Source organism: Sander lucioperca, chromosome 2, assembly GCF_008315115.2.
Source record: "Sander lucioperca isolate FBNREF2018 chromosome 2, SLUC_FBN_1.2, whole genome shotgun sequence".
Classification (NCBI taxonomy): Eukaryota; Metazoa; Chordata; class Actinopteri; order Perciformes; family Percidae; genus Sander; species Sander lucioperca.
This window is the reverse complement of record NC_050174.1, coordinates 6,651,163-6,669,930: the sequence shown is the minus strand read 5'-3', so window position 1 is coordinate 6,669,930 and position 18,768 is coordinate 6,651,163. Positions and strand designations below refer to the sequence as shown.

The 18,768-nt window shown below is 39.0% G+C and overlaps 1 protein-coding gene across 4 annotated transcripts in view; it reads left to right on the top strand.

Moving 5' to 3' along the window:
- Positions 1-17,939, top strand: part of slc23a2 (solute carrier family 23 member 2) — a 54,382-nt gene extending 36,443 nt beyond the window's left edge. For all 4 annotated transcript variants that reach the window (XM_031305276.2, XM_031305275.2, XM_035991245.1 and 1 more), the window contains 10 exons: positions 4,190-4,278; positions 4,557-4,624; positions 6,092-6,273; positions 7,684-7,804; positions 9,570-9,726; positions 10,372-10,519; positions 10,636-10,741; positions 11,368-11,635; positions 13,185-13,280; positions 13,570-17,939. In XM_031305276.2, coding sequence (XP_031161136.1) covers positions 4,190-4,278; positions 4,557-4,624; positions 6,092-6,273; positions 7,684-7,804; positions 9,570-9,726; positions 10,372-10,519; positions 10,636-10,741; positions 11,368-11,635; positions 13,185-13,280; positions 13,570-13,847 — 1,513 coding nt within the window. In that variant the 3' untranslated portion in view covers positions 13,848-17,939. The remainder of the gene's footprint in view (positions 1-4,189; positions 4,279-4,556; positions 4,625-6,091; positions 6,274-7,683; positions 7,805-9,569; positions 9,727-10,371; positions 10,520-10,635; positions 10,742-11,367; positions 11,636-13,184; positions 13,281-13,569) is intronic.
- The last annotated feature ends 829 nt before the right edge of the window (positions 17,940-18,768 follow it).

The window sequence follows — 18,768 nt, the reverse complement described above, 5'->3', positions numbered from 1 at the left end:
TATCAGTGGATGCAGAAAAGGCTTTTGTCCTCCTAGAGTGCAACTACTTGTGGCAAGTAATGGAGAGGCTTGGTTTGGGGGCCAACTTCATTGACATGGTGCGTACTTTATATGCGAATCCCACGGCCATAGTCTCAACCAATGGCCTGCATTCACAGCCATTCCCCATCAAACGGGGCTCGCGACAGGGATGCCCACTTTCTCCCATGCTATTTGCGATCTCTCTGGAACAGTTAGCCCAAGCCATAAGGCAAAATAAAATATGTAGTGTCCGGATTAAATCCAATAACAACTCAATATCGTTATTTGCAGATGATATTTTGCTATACATCTCTGACCTTGAGGACTCTGTTCCAAAACTTCTTAAGATCTTCAACGAATTTGGCTCAATTTCCGGCTATAAAATTAATTGGAATAAATCTAATCTTCTATTGAATAACAGACAGGCGACACCAGCTATTAGTGGTACAATACCAACCCAAAGCAAAATTACATATTTGGGCATCACCATACACACGCATCGCTACAGCAAGTTGTCCAGGACAACTATGAAACTATATTAAGTAGTGTTCAAAGGGATCTGGTCAATTGGTCTGCGCTGCCGGCATCGCTACGGTCCAGGATTGCTGTTGTTAAAATGAACATAGTTCCTCATGTGAATTTCTTAAGTACAATGATCCCCTTACCCCCACCAATACATTTCTGGAAGAAACTTGATACCGTAATTCGGCAGTATATTTGAAATAATAACCTAGGCTAAAATACTCTACCCTACAATGTAACACAAACACGGGAGGCTTGGCCCCCCCAAGTGTATCACAGAGCCTTTCAGCTACGGGCCCTTAGAGTGTGGATGGACCCCTCATCTACAGTCCCATGGAGAGAAATAGAGCAAAACCTCACTGGAAGTCTAAGACTTAAAGACCTTGCCTTTGCAGGTTTGTGTCCAAAAAAGTGTATGCTAGCCTATGGCCCTATTATCACCAACACATTGACCAACTTTAAACAGGTGGAGGAGCAACTACGCTATACCAATAAGTGGCATTTGAATACCCCAATATGGCACAATGCACACTTCATGTCTGGTAATAAGCCCTTTGCTTGTAACCAGTGGAGTGACAGAGGTATTTATACGTTAGACCAGCTATTCAATGAGAAAGGTATGTTGAGTTTTGAAGACCTGAGAGCTAGTTTTGAGGTCCCCAGGACATCCTTCTTTTTGTATCTTCGCTTAAGATCAGCCCTAAAATGTTATGGAGTGCCATGTTCACTGTCCACTGTTCCAAGAACCCAAATCGCCAGCAGATCCACTTCAACATATGTCATAGGACATATTGGACTCCCCAGAAGAGATATGTTTCTAAAGTCATTCCTACTCCCTATTGCACGTTCTGTCAACCTGAACAAACTGGAACTTTCCTGCACATGGTCTGGGAGTGTGAACAGGTGCATGAGTTCTGGAATAAAACAACATCAATAATATCTGATGTGATAGGATGACGAATTCCTACTGTTACTTAATGACGACTCTGAATTACACCTGCTTGGGAGGCAGAGGAAAATTTGGCTAGCCGGCTCAACTGCAACTAAGAAAATGATGCGCTGGCTCCCCCCCACTCGCTTTGTATGAAACGGTGGTTGGCATACTTTCTGGACATGGTTATGCTCAAGCTCTCTACAGCAAGGATTAACAAAGCTAAATCATCAACTATCAGCCTATGGGAAAGTGCAGCAGCACAAATATGAGGCCTGGTGACCTCAGCGCCACAAGAACGGGAGGAGAGTGACTAGACAGGGTGCGATTTCTGTTTATTTTTTTGTATTTTTGTTTCTTCCTCGAGACCGCAGATGGTGGGGGGTGGGCGAGGGTTCTTGTTCTTGTTTGTTTTGTATTTCTTTGTTTCTGTTCTGTATGTTGGCATAAAAAATGAAAGGAAAAAAAAGTGATGGCTCTCAAGTCAAAGTGTAGTCTTTCTCTCCATCTCTTTCTCGCTCTCTGACAGAAGATAAAGCACAGTCTGGTTTTTGCTTCAACGTGAGTGGCATTCCTGTCACACCACCAGCCTCATTCTCTCAGAGGAAGTGCCTACCTGAGGTGACATAGACAGTGCCTTTCTATATATCTATTCATTGAGCAAGTTGGTTTGCCTGCTGGAGGACAAGAAGAAACTTTCTTACCAACGGATGGGTACTATTGCTTTATTTGCATATTTAGCATTCAAATCGGATCCAAAGTGGTCAATCAAGAGTGTCATGGTGCCATGTGAGGTCGACCAAAAAAAAGACACCCAAATGCTTTTCCCGGAAAAGGCGAAGTATACGTACATATATACAGTATGTGTGCCTTCACCCAGGTATCCTGCTTGTGTGAGCCACTGCCGCCTGCAGAAATTATGTAATTTGAGATGATTCAATATGGTTTTGCGTTTCTTTGAAAATGATTCTTTATTTTTCATAAATTTTCCTAAACTGCCTTTCCAATCTCATATTTTTTTGTTTGCTGAAAAAGACTTAACTTTAATAAAAATTAAAGTTTCTCTTCATTTTCCTTTCTAGTTTAACTTAAATTACATCAGTCCATTATAATCACCAGCCTTCCACGCAGGATGGAAAATTCTGTTTTTATTTGATTTTACTTTATTATCAGAATATTTTTCTGTAGTTTGTCTTGTGTCCCAAGACGTACACTGTTTCACATACAGTAAATAACAAAACGCAACATTTAAACAAACAACAAAACAAATACTACAAACTTATATTACATGTGACATTGCAAATAGGTGGCTGCAGTGCAATAAATTGAATCGCTCCCTTTGATATTGAGTGCTTAGTCTACACAGGAACACTGAGGCCTAATTAGAACCCATACTCTTATTTAACAGTTTGACAGACTAATAAACGAAAGAGTTTTTTTTTTTAACCTGTTGGGACTCTTAATTTTCTGTTTTATGGCAAAAGCTGATATTCTTCAAATAAAATATGAGAGGGGTCTGATGTAATATTACTAGCCAGACACAACATTCTTTTAGTATATGCAGTTTGAAAGCTTGACTCAAACATTTGACCTAGTCTTTTAGCAGCTATGTAGCCGTCTAGCTTAACATGCACTAAATCCATACTACGTAACACACTGTATTATAGATTGGAAAAACAATAACAGGATCTGTTTGTTCCAAATGACCGTTGTCTCTTGGAAAGAAAATGCGCTGTACTTTGCCGCAGATATAATCTATTATGTGTTCACTGAAAAAACAATTGTACCTCAGCAGACATTTCTGATGGAACAGAGAAATTACTCATTTATATTTTCTTCTTTAGGTTTTATTCACTCCAGAGTACAGGGAATACAACTATTTATCTTGCGGTCTCAAGCCTAAACCCTTTCAAAACTAGTAGTAGTCTTAAGATAAGTGCCTTTTCTGTTAATGTTTCTATTAATTTGGCTTTGTACATACATTGGAAACAAGCAGCTGCACAAAAGAATGTGATTACTCCCACATCATATGTATTGGTTAAATACTAATACCTGCACACTGTCTCTAAACCACAAATATCTTTTAAATAAACAATGAGTCATTCCAAATCTGATCTTTGTCATGTCATCAGTTGTTTTTGACAAAGATTTAACTGGGTAGTTTCTTTGAAGTCCGTATGCAGGCAAAACTCAAAATAAACAGGTGTACTAACGGGTGTTACTAATTCTAATGTTATGCATGTTCACTTCCTCTTTCTTAAGAAAATAAAAGTCCCCTTTTCCGGTTAATGACACCCTTTTATTCCTATCCTTGGCATTTCCACTAGTTTGATGTCATTTACAGTTTTTTTTATTTTTTTATTCTGTTTTATCTCCGATCTATCTATTAGATTTTTTGATATCCCTCTACCTTCATGGCTGCTACATGCAGTTGTAATTTGTAAAGGTCAGCCATACTGTAGAGCGTGCTGTGGTTGACCATTGTCTGCATCGCTAAAAATTAAATTGCCATTACAGGAAATATGGCATGTTTATGAGGTTACTGAAGAGGAAGAAAATTAGGGAATGACTTGTAACTGAAATGCTGTCACCTGGTGGCTCTAGACAGAAAATCACCCTGCTTTCTACTAAATTTGAACACTCCTTTTGTCGGACATTTATGTGATGATTCAAGCTCATAATGTAATTTTCTAACGGTGCTTTTCTTGTGTTTAGATTGCCCTTGTTCCAGGCCAGCGCCTTTGCCTTCCTTGCACCAGCCAGAGCCATCCTGTCACTGGACAAATGGAAGTGTAATACCACAGGTAACTCCTTTCTCTTCTTCTGTCTTTCACTCTTTACTCGTTCAATAGACGCTCCCATCTGATATAATTCTGTGGGTTAATGTATCTTTGTTTACTTTTAACTCCAACTGCTGTCAGCATCAAAGCCTACAAAGACAGCAGAGAATTAAGCAGACCCAAATGGGATTCGCTGGCTTATATACGTGTGCTCCAAATGAATAACTAGAGTAATGATTAACATAGTGACCTAATTAAGTTCTCTCACTAAAAACTAATCTCCACGTATTTTCTATGGCTAGAGGTTCCAGTATTCAACAGCACAGAGCTCCTCAACACAGAGCACATCTGGCACCCCAGGATACGAGAGGTGAGGCAAAAAAAGACAAAATGTTATTTAGCTTAATTTGAATACCTCCATATGGAAATGTCTACACTATATATATATATATATATATATATACACACACACACATAAATAAAAATATGGATGTTTTTGTAAGCTAATGGTCAAAGAAGATTTTTTTTTTCTTCAAGCTTTTAAATGGGAACATCACTGTCTGTATATGGCTGCAGGTTGTTTTTTTTCTCTGTGAAAGAAACTGTTAATTTGTATTAACCTTTTCTGTTTGCGTAAGCCAGTTGAGTAATTGTTTTTTATGTGACGTATGAATGAGACTAAACTCAATCAGACCAAATCAAATTGTTGAATGGGACATTGATGGGCTGAAGGCAGGAGGAACGTGATGTGATAAAAATTGACCGAAGAGAACAGAGACAGATAAAGATAAAGACGAGACAAACCGGATTATTATTCTGTAACCTCATCTCCTCCAACCATGATGCAAACTAAATATTCTTTTTTTTTTATTCATTCATTAGATTTCACAGTAGTTAGCTAAGGATGAGAAAAATGTTGGTTATGAACAGGATTTTTTTTCTCCAGAGAATTGGTTAGCAGAGGTGCTGATTAATTACTGCAAAACAAACACATGTTGTGATTGATCAGTGCTAAACTGAATCCGACAGATTTCTTCTCATAATCAATTACTAGAAGATGGTTTTAATAATTGCCTCATTCATAAAATATGTTGACTTTGCTGTGTGGTTTAGTGCCACTACGTATTTTGTCTGAAGCATAATAACTTAACATTCATAAAATGCAATCAGTTCTTCTGACGTTAGCGGAAGCACTCTTTATTTCAGGCGAGATAGGGTGTATTAATTACGATTCAAGTGTTAAATTAAAACTACGACTTTTACTTGCCTCAGTCGACATCATCTGTGTGCCAGCACACATACTTAATGGGCTTGAGTTGATTCAAAGTTACTATAATTTAAAACTGCAGCAGTGTTTAAGTGGGTAGTTTCACATTCTGATAAATCATTTCCAAAAAAAAAAATCTTTGTTTCATTAAAGCTTTAGTGCGTAACTTTTTGATATTAATAAACGTCCGTTACATTCAAGCCATTGCCAAATGAGTTGATACAACGCTAATTAAGACTATCAGCTCCACAAACTCTCTCTGTATTTCTCAGTATGGCTATGTTCAGAAGATTGTGGCGTCCGGTGACTTTCCCGCGCAGAAGCTCAAGTGTAGATAATTACCTCTTCTGAAAAGTCCATCATTTTTTTAATCCTCCATATCTTCCATGGCTACGAGCAACTGCGTGGAGGAGGGGTGGGGGCGCATGCGCGATCACGTAAGGCTTGTATCATGTGGACATGCCGACAGTTTTGTTTTCATTACTTAGAATTCCTCATGGGGGCGACATAAACTATGCACTATAGCTTTAACTCCTTTTTTCTGTCTCTACAATTTCTATGTTCTGTCAGATTCAAGGGGCTATCATCGTGTCGTCCCTGGTCGAGGTATGTATCGGAGCGCTGGGTCTGCCCGGGATCCTGCTGAAGTACATCGGACCTCTGACCATCACCCCCACTGTAACCCTTATCGGCCTGTCTGGTTTCCAGGCTGCGGGAGAGAGGGCTGGGAAACACTGGGGTATTGCTATGTTGTAAGTTCAGACTCTAACGCAAAGAAATGCACATTCAGGTGTTAACAAAAACATCTTTACAGTGACACTCAACCTGAAATACACTTCTCTGTTGTCTCGTTTATTGTGTGTTCTAATTATTCAGATGGTATTTTGGGGAAATAATTGGGAATATACAGAGCATACAATTTGAAAGCTGTAGTGGATCATTTTTATTTTTTTTCAGCCATGAAAACCTGTCCCCATTGGAAACCACTGCAACTGACTGAAACTGTCTATAACCAACTTTTGTTCATAAGAAAACTGATATATTTTAACAGCCACGTGTTTCATACTCAAAAAGATTTAGTTTGGAGCAGGAGGCAATTTGAGCAGGGATGCCATCTCCCTTGTTAGCAAAATGACCAAATGCATCCCCCTTATTAACCTGCCAACCTACCTGTCCCTCTCCATCCCCTAGTAGCAGAGAGAGTGCATGTTCAAGTTAGAATCTATGGCCCCAACCATGGCTCTGAAATATCAGTGGCCAAAAGTGTGATTTTATGCTTCTGCGTTAAATCTACGCCGTGGCTACTTACGTAGGTACGAGGAGACAAGGACCCTATGCCGTAGAACCTGACGAGCATCTCTTGAAAAATGTAACTACACTTCGCGGTGACGCACGTCACTTGGCTGTGGCTTGGTAGCGTTGCTTTCCCCCGACTCATTTCCTGGTTCTCCTTCTCCATAAACAATATGAAATCAAATAGAGTGTTAATTGTTTTCTGCAACAAATTTCCCACCGTGGTCAGAAAGTATAGGGGAGACAGGGGAGACTCTAGAGTCGCTACTCGCTCCGAAGCTAATCGACGTCACTCTCTCACTCGCTCTACCACACACTACCCACACATACACACATGCCGGCCCTGCTCTCTTAAAGAGATCGACGCACACACCAAAGCACAAGTATAAACTTCAGGCCACTTACGTAGGCTATGGCGAAAGCTCTGCGTGGAGGCTCCACAGAACCATAAATCACGCTTGACTGTGATATTGATAAATCTGTGGCACTGTCCGTGGTGCTGAAGTGACAGATGGATTTGCAATTGGAATTTTTCTGAGTCTCACCCTTCAGTTTTGTCTTCAAACTGTGATATTCATGTGGTGTGACATCAGTTCCTGCTGTGTCACGGCTGTTTACACTGTAGCTGCAGGCCTCCTCCTCTCGCTCCACAGGGACAGAGGATATGTGCCTGTAATTGCCTCTGATTTGCTTTTTTCTCAGGCAGTTAGGATAATTGATTGGTTTTTAAGCTTCTGGGGTCCGAGTCGGATATAGATGGGAGGAAATGGAACAGATTAGTTCTCTCACAGGATACACAGAATGTATAGTATAGAAAATAATAAAACACGTTGATCCCCCAAACTGAGGAAGATCATTTCTGTCTGCAGGACTATCTTCTTGGTGCTGCTCTTCTCCCAATATGCCAGAAACGTTCACTTCCCTCTCCCGGTCTACAAAGCCAAGAAAGGCTGGACTTCCTACAGGCTGCAGATCTTTAAAATGTTTCCTGTAAGTACACAACTTCACATAAAAGTACATACATACCACCGCTTGTTGCATTTTGCAAAAACTGTGCCTGGTCTCCACTTTTGTTTCCTTTTACCTAAATATTCTGCTCTCTTTTAATGAATTAACCTTGGTTTTCTTACAACTGCCCCCCTGCCTCCACCACAAACTGCGTTCCTAACTAAGTCACAAATTATTCAACAGAGCTGATCTCATTCTCCCTAGGAAGTTAAGAGTTTTCCCCTCGCATGCCTCAGTGTCTTTTTCTGCCCTCTGCTGGTGATATATGAAATAATAAAAACTCTTAACTGTAAGAAAGCATAGCCATGTAAGCTGGCAACACAGTGCAACACTTTTAAACCAGTTCTTAACTTCGCAAATATTCTCTCGGAATTAAAATGTGTTGAATGAATAAGTCACAGTGAAACGGAAGTTTGAGCGTCTTTATCTTCTGTAAAGTTTCAAAGTAAAACTAAATATGTGGGCAGGGTATCATTATGAGAGGGATTTAAATCTGGTCCTTACATTTGACTGGATCAGAACTGGGCATGTTCTTGTGAATATAGCACTCGATACAGAGCTGTAGAGGACTGTTAACCTCCCTCACCCATGTAAAACAGCCTTAAGACCACTTGAATCATTATATAAAACAGCCCTTAAGATCCAAGACAAAAAAACACGTCAATATCACCACTGCAAAATAATCACTAAGTACAATATTTTAAATTTTGGAAATTTAATAATGCATTCGAATGTTTGCTTACTTTTTAAAATCATCCATAATGCTGTTGCTCCTGGAAAAAAAAATGTATTACGCTCAACTCAGAACTCGGTCAGCCACTAGAGGAGAGTGCAATATTCCCAATTGCAAAACGTTTGGCAAATCATCCTTTTGTTTTGTGGCCAATCAGTGGAATACTCTCCCCACACATCTTATTACATGTACATTATCCTCAAACCTTTTCGAGTTTGACAAAAAAATGGTTACTGTCACAATAAAATTGTACACATTTACGAAGTGTGTGTGTGTGTGTGTGTGTGTGTGTGTGTGTGTTCTTGTTAAACTACATTTGTGGGGTCCAAAAACCGGGAATACAGTATACTTGTGGGGTACGACCAGCTTTGTGGGGCCAAAATGGTTTTAGGAAGGGGGAACGATTGAGCACATTTTTATTGTAAATTAGGTGTGACTGTGGTTGTAAAATTGTATATTTTGATGTTTTGTATTTCACTTGCGTGGAATTTTTATTGTTTTACTGACCTGCCCAGGGACTACGGGCAGAAAATAGCACTTGTGCTACAACCCGGGACAATGCATCTCTCCTTGTTCTTATACAAGGTTAATGTTAACTTGTGCAAATGTTAGATCAAGAGGTGAAATATGACGGAAGATATTTAACCTAAACCGCAGTAGTTTTTTGCTAACTGGGATTTAAACACACCTCCTACTATGATATTGCTCTGTTAGCTACTACAATATCACATTTTATTAGATACATTTATTTCGAGGTGAGTTATCAAAACATTAACATTTTACTATTTTACTATATATATATATATATATATATATATATATATATATATATATATATATATATATATATATATATATATATATATATAGTAAAATGTTCTATATATATATCTAATATATAAACAAAAATGATATTTGGCATACATATTAAGAGATACTGGCACAAGGATGTAGGATTAGATAAAAAAAAAAAAAACTTTATCTATGTCTGATAAGTGTTTCCTTTTCACCCAGATCATCATGGCCATCCTGGTGTCATGGCTGCTGTGTTTCATTTTCACTGTGACTGACGTTTTCCCGCCGGAGGTAAACAAGTACGGCTACTACGCCCGCACAGACGCACGTCAAGGAATCCTTGCAGCTGCACCGTGGTTTAAGATCCCATATCCCTGTAAGTGTGTTTGCGAGGAGGAGGAGGAAGGATGTTGGAAAGGATTGTTGATGTTATGCTCTCCATAAACTGTTGTCGTCACAGCTTGCTGGTAGCCAAGGTTTTGGTTGCATTGATCAGTCAAGTAGTGAGGAATAATAATCTCACTGTTGTGACAGTTAAAGATTAGATTAGATTTATTATCGTTCTTTTTATTGTACACTGTAAATACCAGTACAATGGAATGCAGTTTATCATCTAGTCAGGTCAAAAGTCCATGAAGATAAAAAAAGATTGTTATTGTTTTTGTGGTAAGGGTTATAGCTGTGATATACACAAAATAAACAAAACGATATACAAAATGTATAGCACAAATGAATGCAGCTATGTACAGTAATGTAACTATGATATGTATAGTATGGACAGAAACCAATGCATAATATATACAATGGAATGATGTTACATGCAGTTGAATGTATAAATAGTTTGAGGAGAGGCAGATATTAGTATAAATCACACTAAACAATCCTTAGGACAACTTTAAAAATTAAACTGAAAAGTATAAAGCTAACATTCAAAATGAAACAAAAGTAATTTTTAAGATATTTTCTGTTTGAATGCAGCCGTTTCTCAGCTCTGACCCACTCTGTGTTTTTACCTCTAAAGTCCAGTGGGGCTTTCCTACTGTAACAGCTGCAGGTGTGATCGGCATGATGAGTGCAGTGGTGGCCAGCATCATCGAATCGATCGGAGATTACTACGCCTGTGCACGTCTCTCTTGTGCTCCTCCACCTCCCATCCACGCCATTAATAGGTAACTCTTCAGTTTATCTTTTTTCTGTTCTTCCTCATTCTCTCTAATATATGTTTGAGAATTTACTAGAGTCTAAAAGATACTTTAATTGTGTTGTTTTTACGCTGTCTGTGTAGGGGGATATTTGTAGAGGGTATTTCCTGTGTGCTGGATGGTCTTTTTGGGACAGGAAATGGCTCCACCTCCTCCAGTCCAAATATAGGCGTCCTGGGAATTACAAAGGTAACCCACACCTGCACTCATTGAATTTTTCCTCTTTATCCTGCCTTTTGTTTAAAAAAGATTGAAGAGGACTTTGTGTAAGCCTCTTAGTTTCCTGCACACTCCCATTTAGTTATTGTATTTCTTTTACCATGATTGCTTAATTATGCAAATAATTAAACAGGAGCTGAGACGATAAGTCACTTCATTGATTAGTCAGCAGAAAATTAATTGGTAAATACTTTGATAATCCTTTAGTTGTTTGAATCATTTTTTAAGAGCAAAGATACCAAGCTTTTGCTGGTACAAGCCTCTTAAATGTGAGGATTTTCTATTTTTCACTATTTTGTATGATTTTAAATTTAACATCTTCCGGTTTGGGGCTGTTGGTTGGACAAAACGAGCTATTTGAAGAAGTTACTTTGGGCTCTCTGCAAATGAATTCCTAATATAATCGTATATAATCTGTTATATATATATATATATATATATATATATATAATTATATTCTATTTAACTGTAACAACAATTAGCATGTGCTATGTAATAGATGGTGCTTTCTGTTATTAATTGTTAAATTAAAATATATGTAGCTTGCCCTGACTGGCTTTCCCTTAGCTCCCTCTAACCTCTTATTGGTCTTCCAGGTGGGCAGCAGACGTGTTATTCAGTATGGAGCAGCCATGATGCTGCTGTTGGGGCTCGTGGGTAAATTCAGTGCCCTGTTTGCCTCTCTGCCTGACCCTGTCCTGGGAGCTCTGTTCTGCACCCTGTTTGGCATGATCACAGCAGTGGGACTCTCCAACCTGCAGTTTGTTGACCTCAACTCCTCCAGGAACCTCTTTGTTTTGGGTTTCTCCATCTTCTTCGGTCTGATGCTGCCGAGCTACCTTAAACAGAACCCGCTGGTCACCGGTGAGTAAAGTGGAGAGGTCCCATATATACTAGGGCTGGGCAATACCATCTGAAATCAACATTAAGATTAATTGTCACATTTACCTCAGTAACAATTAATGGAGCTTTTTAAATAATCATTTGCACATGATTCTCTGTCGTTGTAGTGGACCTCTTATTCATTATTTGTAGTGAGCAATAAACAGTAGTAACATACATGAGTTTTTTTACTTTTGTTTAACATATTCAGTTTACGCATTTAAAACCAAAGTAAAACTAGGATCTGTTTCGCATCTCTTTCGACATTAGCCAGTGTAGTGACATTAGAAAGGCTTCTGTAACAGATTGTTGAGTCTCAAATGTTCCCTGATCATGTGTGCTATTTCTTACTTGTTACTTCTCGGGCACACACGTCATATTGTGAGAACATAGGCTACGTTCAGACTGCAGGCAAAAGTGGCCCAAATCCGAGTCAGAGGGTCGCCCCGTGGCGCAATGGAAGTGAGGGCCGGCGCGCGCCGGCTGAGGTGGGATCCCGGTCCCCCAGGTGGAGTGTGAGCGCGTGCGAGGGCGAAGCCAGAGGAAACTCTGGTGGAGGCCCGTAGCGGTCCTGACGTGCAAATTGGTCGTCCGGTCACACAGACCTCTATAGTGAATTTGCAGCCATAACCCCACAAAAGGCCAAAATAACTAATTTGGCTCTCTTTCTCTTCATTCTTCTCCTCCTCAGCACCTGCTCATTAATGTTATGGCTGTCATTACACAAACATTTTTAAATAAAAGCGAAAATGCTTACTTCCTCCATAACCTCCCTAACTTTAGTGCAACAGCGCACTGCGTCTGATGTCATTGTTTTTGTTCTTTTGCGCATGTGGGTCATTTCAAAACCGCAAACAGTTCACACTGGAATCTGATATAGGCCACATTTTAAAAGGTAATGTGAACAGCCTAACAAAAAATCGGATCTCAGCGAAAAATCTGAATTAGGCATTAAGACTTGCGGTGTGAACGTAGCCATAGATGTGTTTCAGGTGGCGGAAATTGCTTTAATTTTCTATTTTTCTGACAGTATTTACATTTAGTTTAGTTTGTTCTGTATCCCGTTTATTGAAGACAAAGTGTGCAGGCATGACTGACTTCGCATATTATTTCTGTCCCAACTCTTCCTCATCTGCACCTCCAGCTACAATTCTCTCCAAACTTTGAGACATCTGCCAATCGAAGTTAGACTGGACCCTCACGGTTAATTACCATTACTTAAAACTGCTAACACTAGGTGGAACGACGCAGACTCGACTTCCTTTGTTTTGAATAAACCCACACAAAGGATAAAAGTTCACACACACACACACACACACACACAAACACACACACAGACTAGTTACTCTGGGTTAAAAAGTCGTGGACAAGCTGTCTGAGAGAATTAATCTACTGAACAACTAACATGACTGAAATGAGGTTGGTTAGCGTTTCAGAATGTCAGTTTGTATTGTGGCTGGAACTGAAAAATTACCGAAACTAATACATATTTAACTCTGTTACTAAGCCCATGTCTCTTTAAATTTCTCAGGCATAGTTGGGATTGACCAAGTGTTGAACGTGCTCCTCACCACTGCCATGTTTGTCGGAGGCTGCGTCGCCTTCATTTTAGACAATACTATCCCTGGTAAGGTGTTTAATCTACTCTTTTTCATGTGCCAAGCTGTTGATGTTAAAAGAAATCCACCCTAAAACATGAATTTACTTTGTGTTATAAAGTCTTTGGCTGGATGATTTTGATAATAATAGTTTAGAGTACACAAAACATTTTTAAGGAAGACAATCATTAAAAAGAAAGGCTGTGATTGGCAAGCAGATACAGGTGTACATATAAGGGCACAACATGCTGGGGAGGTTATATATCTGATTTGGCCCGGGAACACTTAAAGACTAATCTGCCTTCCTTTTCTCCTCAGGCACCCCTGAAGAACGAGGCATCGGGAAGCTGAAACGTGGCGCTGGCCTCAGTGCAACAGAACTGGAAGGGATGAGATCGTATGATCTGCCGTTTGGAATGGACTTTATCCACAAATACCCCATCTTCAAGTACATCCCTATCAGCCCCACCTTCCAAGGCTACCAGTGGGGGAGAATACAGGAAGCCTGCAAGAGCAGAAAAGGACATGGGGATGTGGTGAAGGGGGGAGGAGTGGGAGCGGAGGGAGGCACAGCACTGGGGGAGAGTCGGGTATAGCAAACGGGCTGATGCAGCAAAATCTTAAATGTTGCTGCAATGTGGGGAACAAGGGATGGTACACTAAAAGGATGAGAGAGTGGAGGACAGAAGCGATGGATGATTCGGGATTGTGTGGAAGAAAATGGGATGCACCAACCCCCTCGTCAGTATGCGTTTTCTTTAGCTTGTGTCAGTCTTTTTCCCACTTCCCACTATGCTATTTTAGGCATGCTATAGCAAGTCACAGCATGCTATAAAAGATGTTGCCATGCGGAAGTTAGTTGGTGTGTGTCCATGTGGGTATGCAACAAGAGAATTAACAGGTTTGTTCAAACATTTATTTGCACTTCAATCCAGAAAGAGACAGATGGACATTAAACAATCGAAGCTGACTGCCCAATTCTATAAAACATATTCTGCAGAGTAGATTTGATTTTGTCAATTGAGGATTATGCAAATTCCGTTAGAATAACTTTCCTCTAAACTCATTATGCAACCACATTAAAGACATGCACATGCTCACACACCAACAGCCTTACCAAAACTAGCTTGAACGCTACAATGCACGTCTGGATCACTGATGGACGTGGTTTGTCAGGTTCCCTTACCCATGCAAAGTGATTGTGAAATTTTATTTTTGCACTGCCTACTGAGTTCAAAAGCAGAATGTCATTCTGCAGCTCGCACCCCCATATCTTCAGTTAAACTCCACAGAGACCCATTTAGCAGCACATCACATCCACTCATCTCACCCTAAAGAAACTCACATCCCCCATTTTTCCTTGTTTCCATGTAGTAGAGTGCTAATATTCACAAGATCTCAAATTTAACCCAGTTTACATGTCTTTAATGTGTCAGTATTATGCATCAGTTACTAACAAGACTTTTCCTAAACACACTCTTGTCTCATTTGGCTGTCAAATGGAACTTGACTTGTTTTACTTAATTATGGAACTAGATTAAAGTTTTAACCTTTTTTTAAATTTGCTTATTTTACTTCTAACACACGAAGGCACTTCCAAAATGTAAACCGCTTTAATTAATAATACTTCTACCGCCGTGATGTTGACAGCCGTGCATCTGCAAAAGCCACATTAATGGCACACAGTAACAGTACATAGTACATAAATACTAAAACAAAGGAGAATGAAATGTTCTTCATCCTGTGAATACAGATACCTCTGATCCTCTGTGTGGATCTTCTCTCACAGGGTGCTTTTAGCAGTAATGTGTGTTAATGTAGGACCTACACATACATAATCCATCCCGGCCACTATCCAAACCCACTTGGTATTTCCATCGCTGTGTTCAGCCAGCCCTTACATAACTGTACTGAAAGTAAAGGTGGTGGTTTTGTTTGGATCTGGAGTATTTAGATGTTATAATAGGGGTTTGAGAGAGTTTAAATGTCATATGTATACAATTTTGTTCTTTGGATCGACTCTCAGGTGATGCAGATGTCATTGAAAATGTTCCCTTATTTAATGATGTTGACTAATTCCCTAACATTCCTCCTCCTCACAACCTCGGTCACCCGTACGCCTCCCACTCTAATGCCACTTTAATTAACTGCTGATGTTTGTCTAGCAACTGTTCATGTCTGTTGTAGATCATGCTGTGGCGGCACATTTAGCTGAGTAACTGAAAGTTTCGGAGCATCAGCAGCCTGTAGTTTATTAACCCAGGTGTGACCCTGCAGCAAGTATCTAATTTGACCACAACGTGTGCCTCTTGTGTTTTTTTTTTTTAATGGGAAAACAGCAATTTAAAAAAAAAAACGCCAAAAAAGAGTTTGCAGCATTATAATCTTAGTAAATGTCAAAATAAAAAGTAGCACAATGAGAAAGATAACAGCTAAAACAAAACTACTAAATATGTAGTCCAGCTGAGATTTTTACTAAACCAAAATGTAAAAAAGCTCTTTATTTTTATTTCCTCCTTATTGATCTCTTACCACATACCAAAACTGTTCTTAAAGCATTGGCATTTGTCATTAAGAAACTTGCTCTTAAGAAACTTTGAAATATAAGAAATTAGTTTGAAATCTCATCCCGAATTTCCTCACTTTTTATCTCTTTTGGTAAAGCTATTTATTTATTTATGAGCAGAAAGTTTGTTAAATGATTGCTTGAAGCAGGTGTCTCTTGCACAATGTTGAAAGTATATTTATTAGTTTACTTGTTCATGCCCTGTAAAGATCGGTGTGATGATGATGATGGACCGCGCTCTACTACAATCGGTTTAGAAACTCAGCTGGGGGCAGAAGCGTTTTCTAAAGATGGTTTCTAATGTGAGCTTCTATTTCATTCCTTTTGTATCATGATGTTTTAAAAACAAGAAACACTTTTAAATGTTGGAACTTGATAGTTTAGTCAAATTTCATAATCAGGGCCTTTTTGCTACAAGTACTGTTTGCACATGTAATGGTGCCAAAAAACATTGGGGTATCAGAGTGAGAAATACTAACCTGAAACTCTAAAATGTGCTTATTCACATTTATAATCAAGTGTGAACGTTGTCTTGTTTGATGACCTGAAGATAAGTGGCTGATTGTGATTGAACATTTTTGGGCCTTAGTTTATGGTAGCGCGGTTAGCTGTAGCCCCAGTTCTGACCTCAGCACTCTATGCGTTACTCTCGTGATTTAGTCACATAATGCAAACGTTGGTAGAAAAATCAAACTTTTTATTGTTATTTTTTTTTACCCGTTATCCAGCGGTGGGTGGGTTGCATCTTCAAAAGTATTTTTGTGATCTTACAGATGTTTGCCTTCTGCTAAAAATGATAAAAACGTTTGCCCAGGACAAAAGCAAAGTTAAAATCCAAGATTTTCAGACTGTGGTGCTCTGCTCTGGCAGTGAACAGCGTATATCAAATCATTTTATTTGGATGTTACCAAAAATGGGTCTTTTGATGATTCTGTAGTGTCACAGATTTTGGTACATCAGAATCACAGCTGTCATTTTGTGACCCTATAGTACAGGGGCACAATTTTCAGATACACCTGTCAAAATGCAGTGTATAAAGTCAGATAAAACGTTTGCAATGGTTATATAGCTGAAATTCAGGTCATAGAAACTTATAATGAGATCAACATTTCAACGTTTTTGTAGTGAATTTTTTAGTACAAGGCATGCGCACATGTGACCTTGTTTTCTGTCATGTTCATTTAGCCAGCACTCACTTCTCCCATCTCTCCACACTCTCTGTTTAACCCTTCAGTCCTGCAGTGAAAATATATTGGTGTCCTCTAAAGTTTAGTGTAGATGGTTTTCTCCTTGGGAATTCTTATTGTTGACCTGAATGCAGGAAAGGACACTGGCTGGCCACCTTATTAAGATCCTGTTAGTCGTTGTCAGCTGAGTGAACCTGCCTTAGCGCTAAACGGCAAAATTAACATTACATGTCTTAGTAAGCTTCCACTTGTTTTTAGCTTTTGCCCTCCAGTTTTTATCATGCTTTCCTATTTTAGGATCCTATAAACGTGCATATGTGTTTCTCACATAGTTGTTAGAGTAAAACACTTTGGATTTCACAAGCACACATACTCTTCCTTGAAATTACATACAAGTCAGTTTAACCAACAGCTCTTAAGAAGGTGGCCTTAAGGTGTACAACACAATACATCAATCCCTTTCAGTTATTTTGAAGGGGGTGCTACCTGAAGAATATACTTTTGTGTATTAAGTGTTTTATATTTTTCAATGTTTTTTGGGTTTTTTATACATCATTTTTATGTTTTTGCAAATATTTGTAAGAAACAAATCATAACTTTTAATCTTAAATCATGCTGGAAAGCGCACCATTTTGTTGTACTTTTTATTTAAAAAGTAGATCATATTTTGAATCTGTGGCGTGGTGGAATCCTTTTGTGTGTTTTGTTAGGACCTTCTCATATTGTATTTTTTTACTCTTAACATTGCTTTCTGTCCATGTTAACACATTACAAGTATAAATAAAGAACAAGCTGAGAAACTATAAATAGAAAAAAATAAATGTATATTTAATGGAGTAAAGTTTCCTAAACCTTCTGGAAGAGAAATTGTGTAAACTAATTGTACTGTAGCAACGAAATGTTTTATTCTATTTAATAAGATGTTACTAAATGAATGCAGTCTTTTGTCTTTATTGATAATAAAACTGAAATGTGTAGCTAGTCAGATTCTCAGCCCCCCTAAAAAAAATTACACATTTTTGTGCTTCAAGTTAGAGTTTGCGAACTTGTCTGTTAGTGACAGAGGTCAAACAATTACAGGTTTAAAGGGCTTGAAACAGGTTTAATATCCTGTGTTAGCGATGCTATGCACCTGTAACCCAGTCAAGGAAAGGGTTAACAGAAACGTAGTGTTGGCCAATCGGAGGAGGTTGTGCCAGACTCCCGCCTTTGGCTGAGTCTCTATCTGATCTGTCAGAGGGAGAGCAGGAGTGTAGTTGGAAAGTTTAACCTTGGTAGTCCCCAGAGAAGAAGTTGGTAATTTCATGGCACAGATTAGAACCCAAATTGAAACGTAAGTAACTAAAATTGCTGAATGATAGAACATTGTGTCAAATTGACCGTTATTACTGTGACTTATAAAGTTTCAGGTTTAGTTCCATCATAGTGTCAATAGTTTCAAAAAAATGTTAGCTGATGATGTTGTTCAGTATAGCTCAGAGATTATCGGTTAATGGAATAACTGATTTAGCAGGGGGGGGGGGTTAACACTTTTGCAAGGCACTATATCCGTGACACATTCTCATTAGGGGCTGAGCCCCCCTAAAGGTCAGATCCTAGAATCACCCCTGGTTTCTGGTAATGTAATTATTGTAATTTTGTTTGCACTACTGCACAATATCTAGGGCTGTGATATGGGGGCTGCTTTTTACAAAATCTTGAACCCCTCCTTTGAAAGAGGTCCCTGTGTAAAATGTAGTTTTAAAAAATGCATTATTTCTAGGC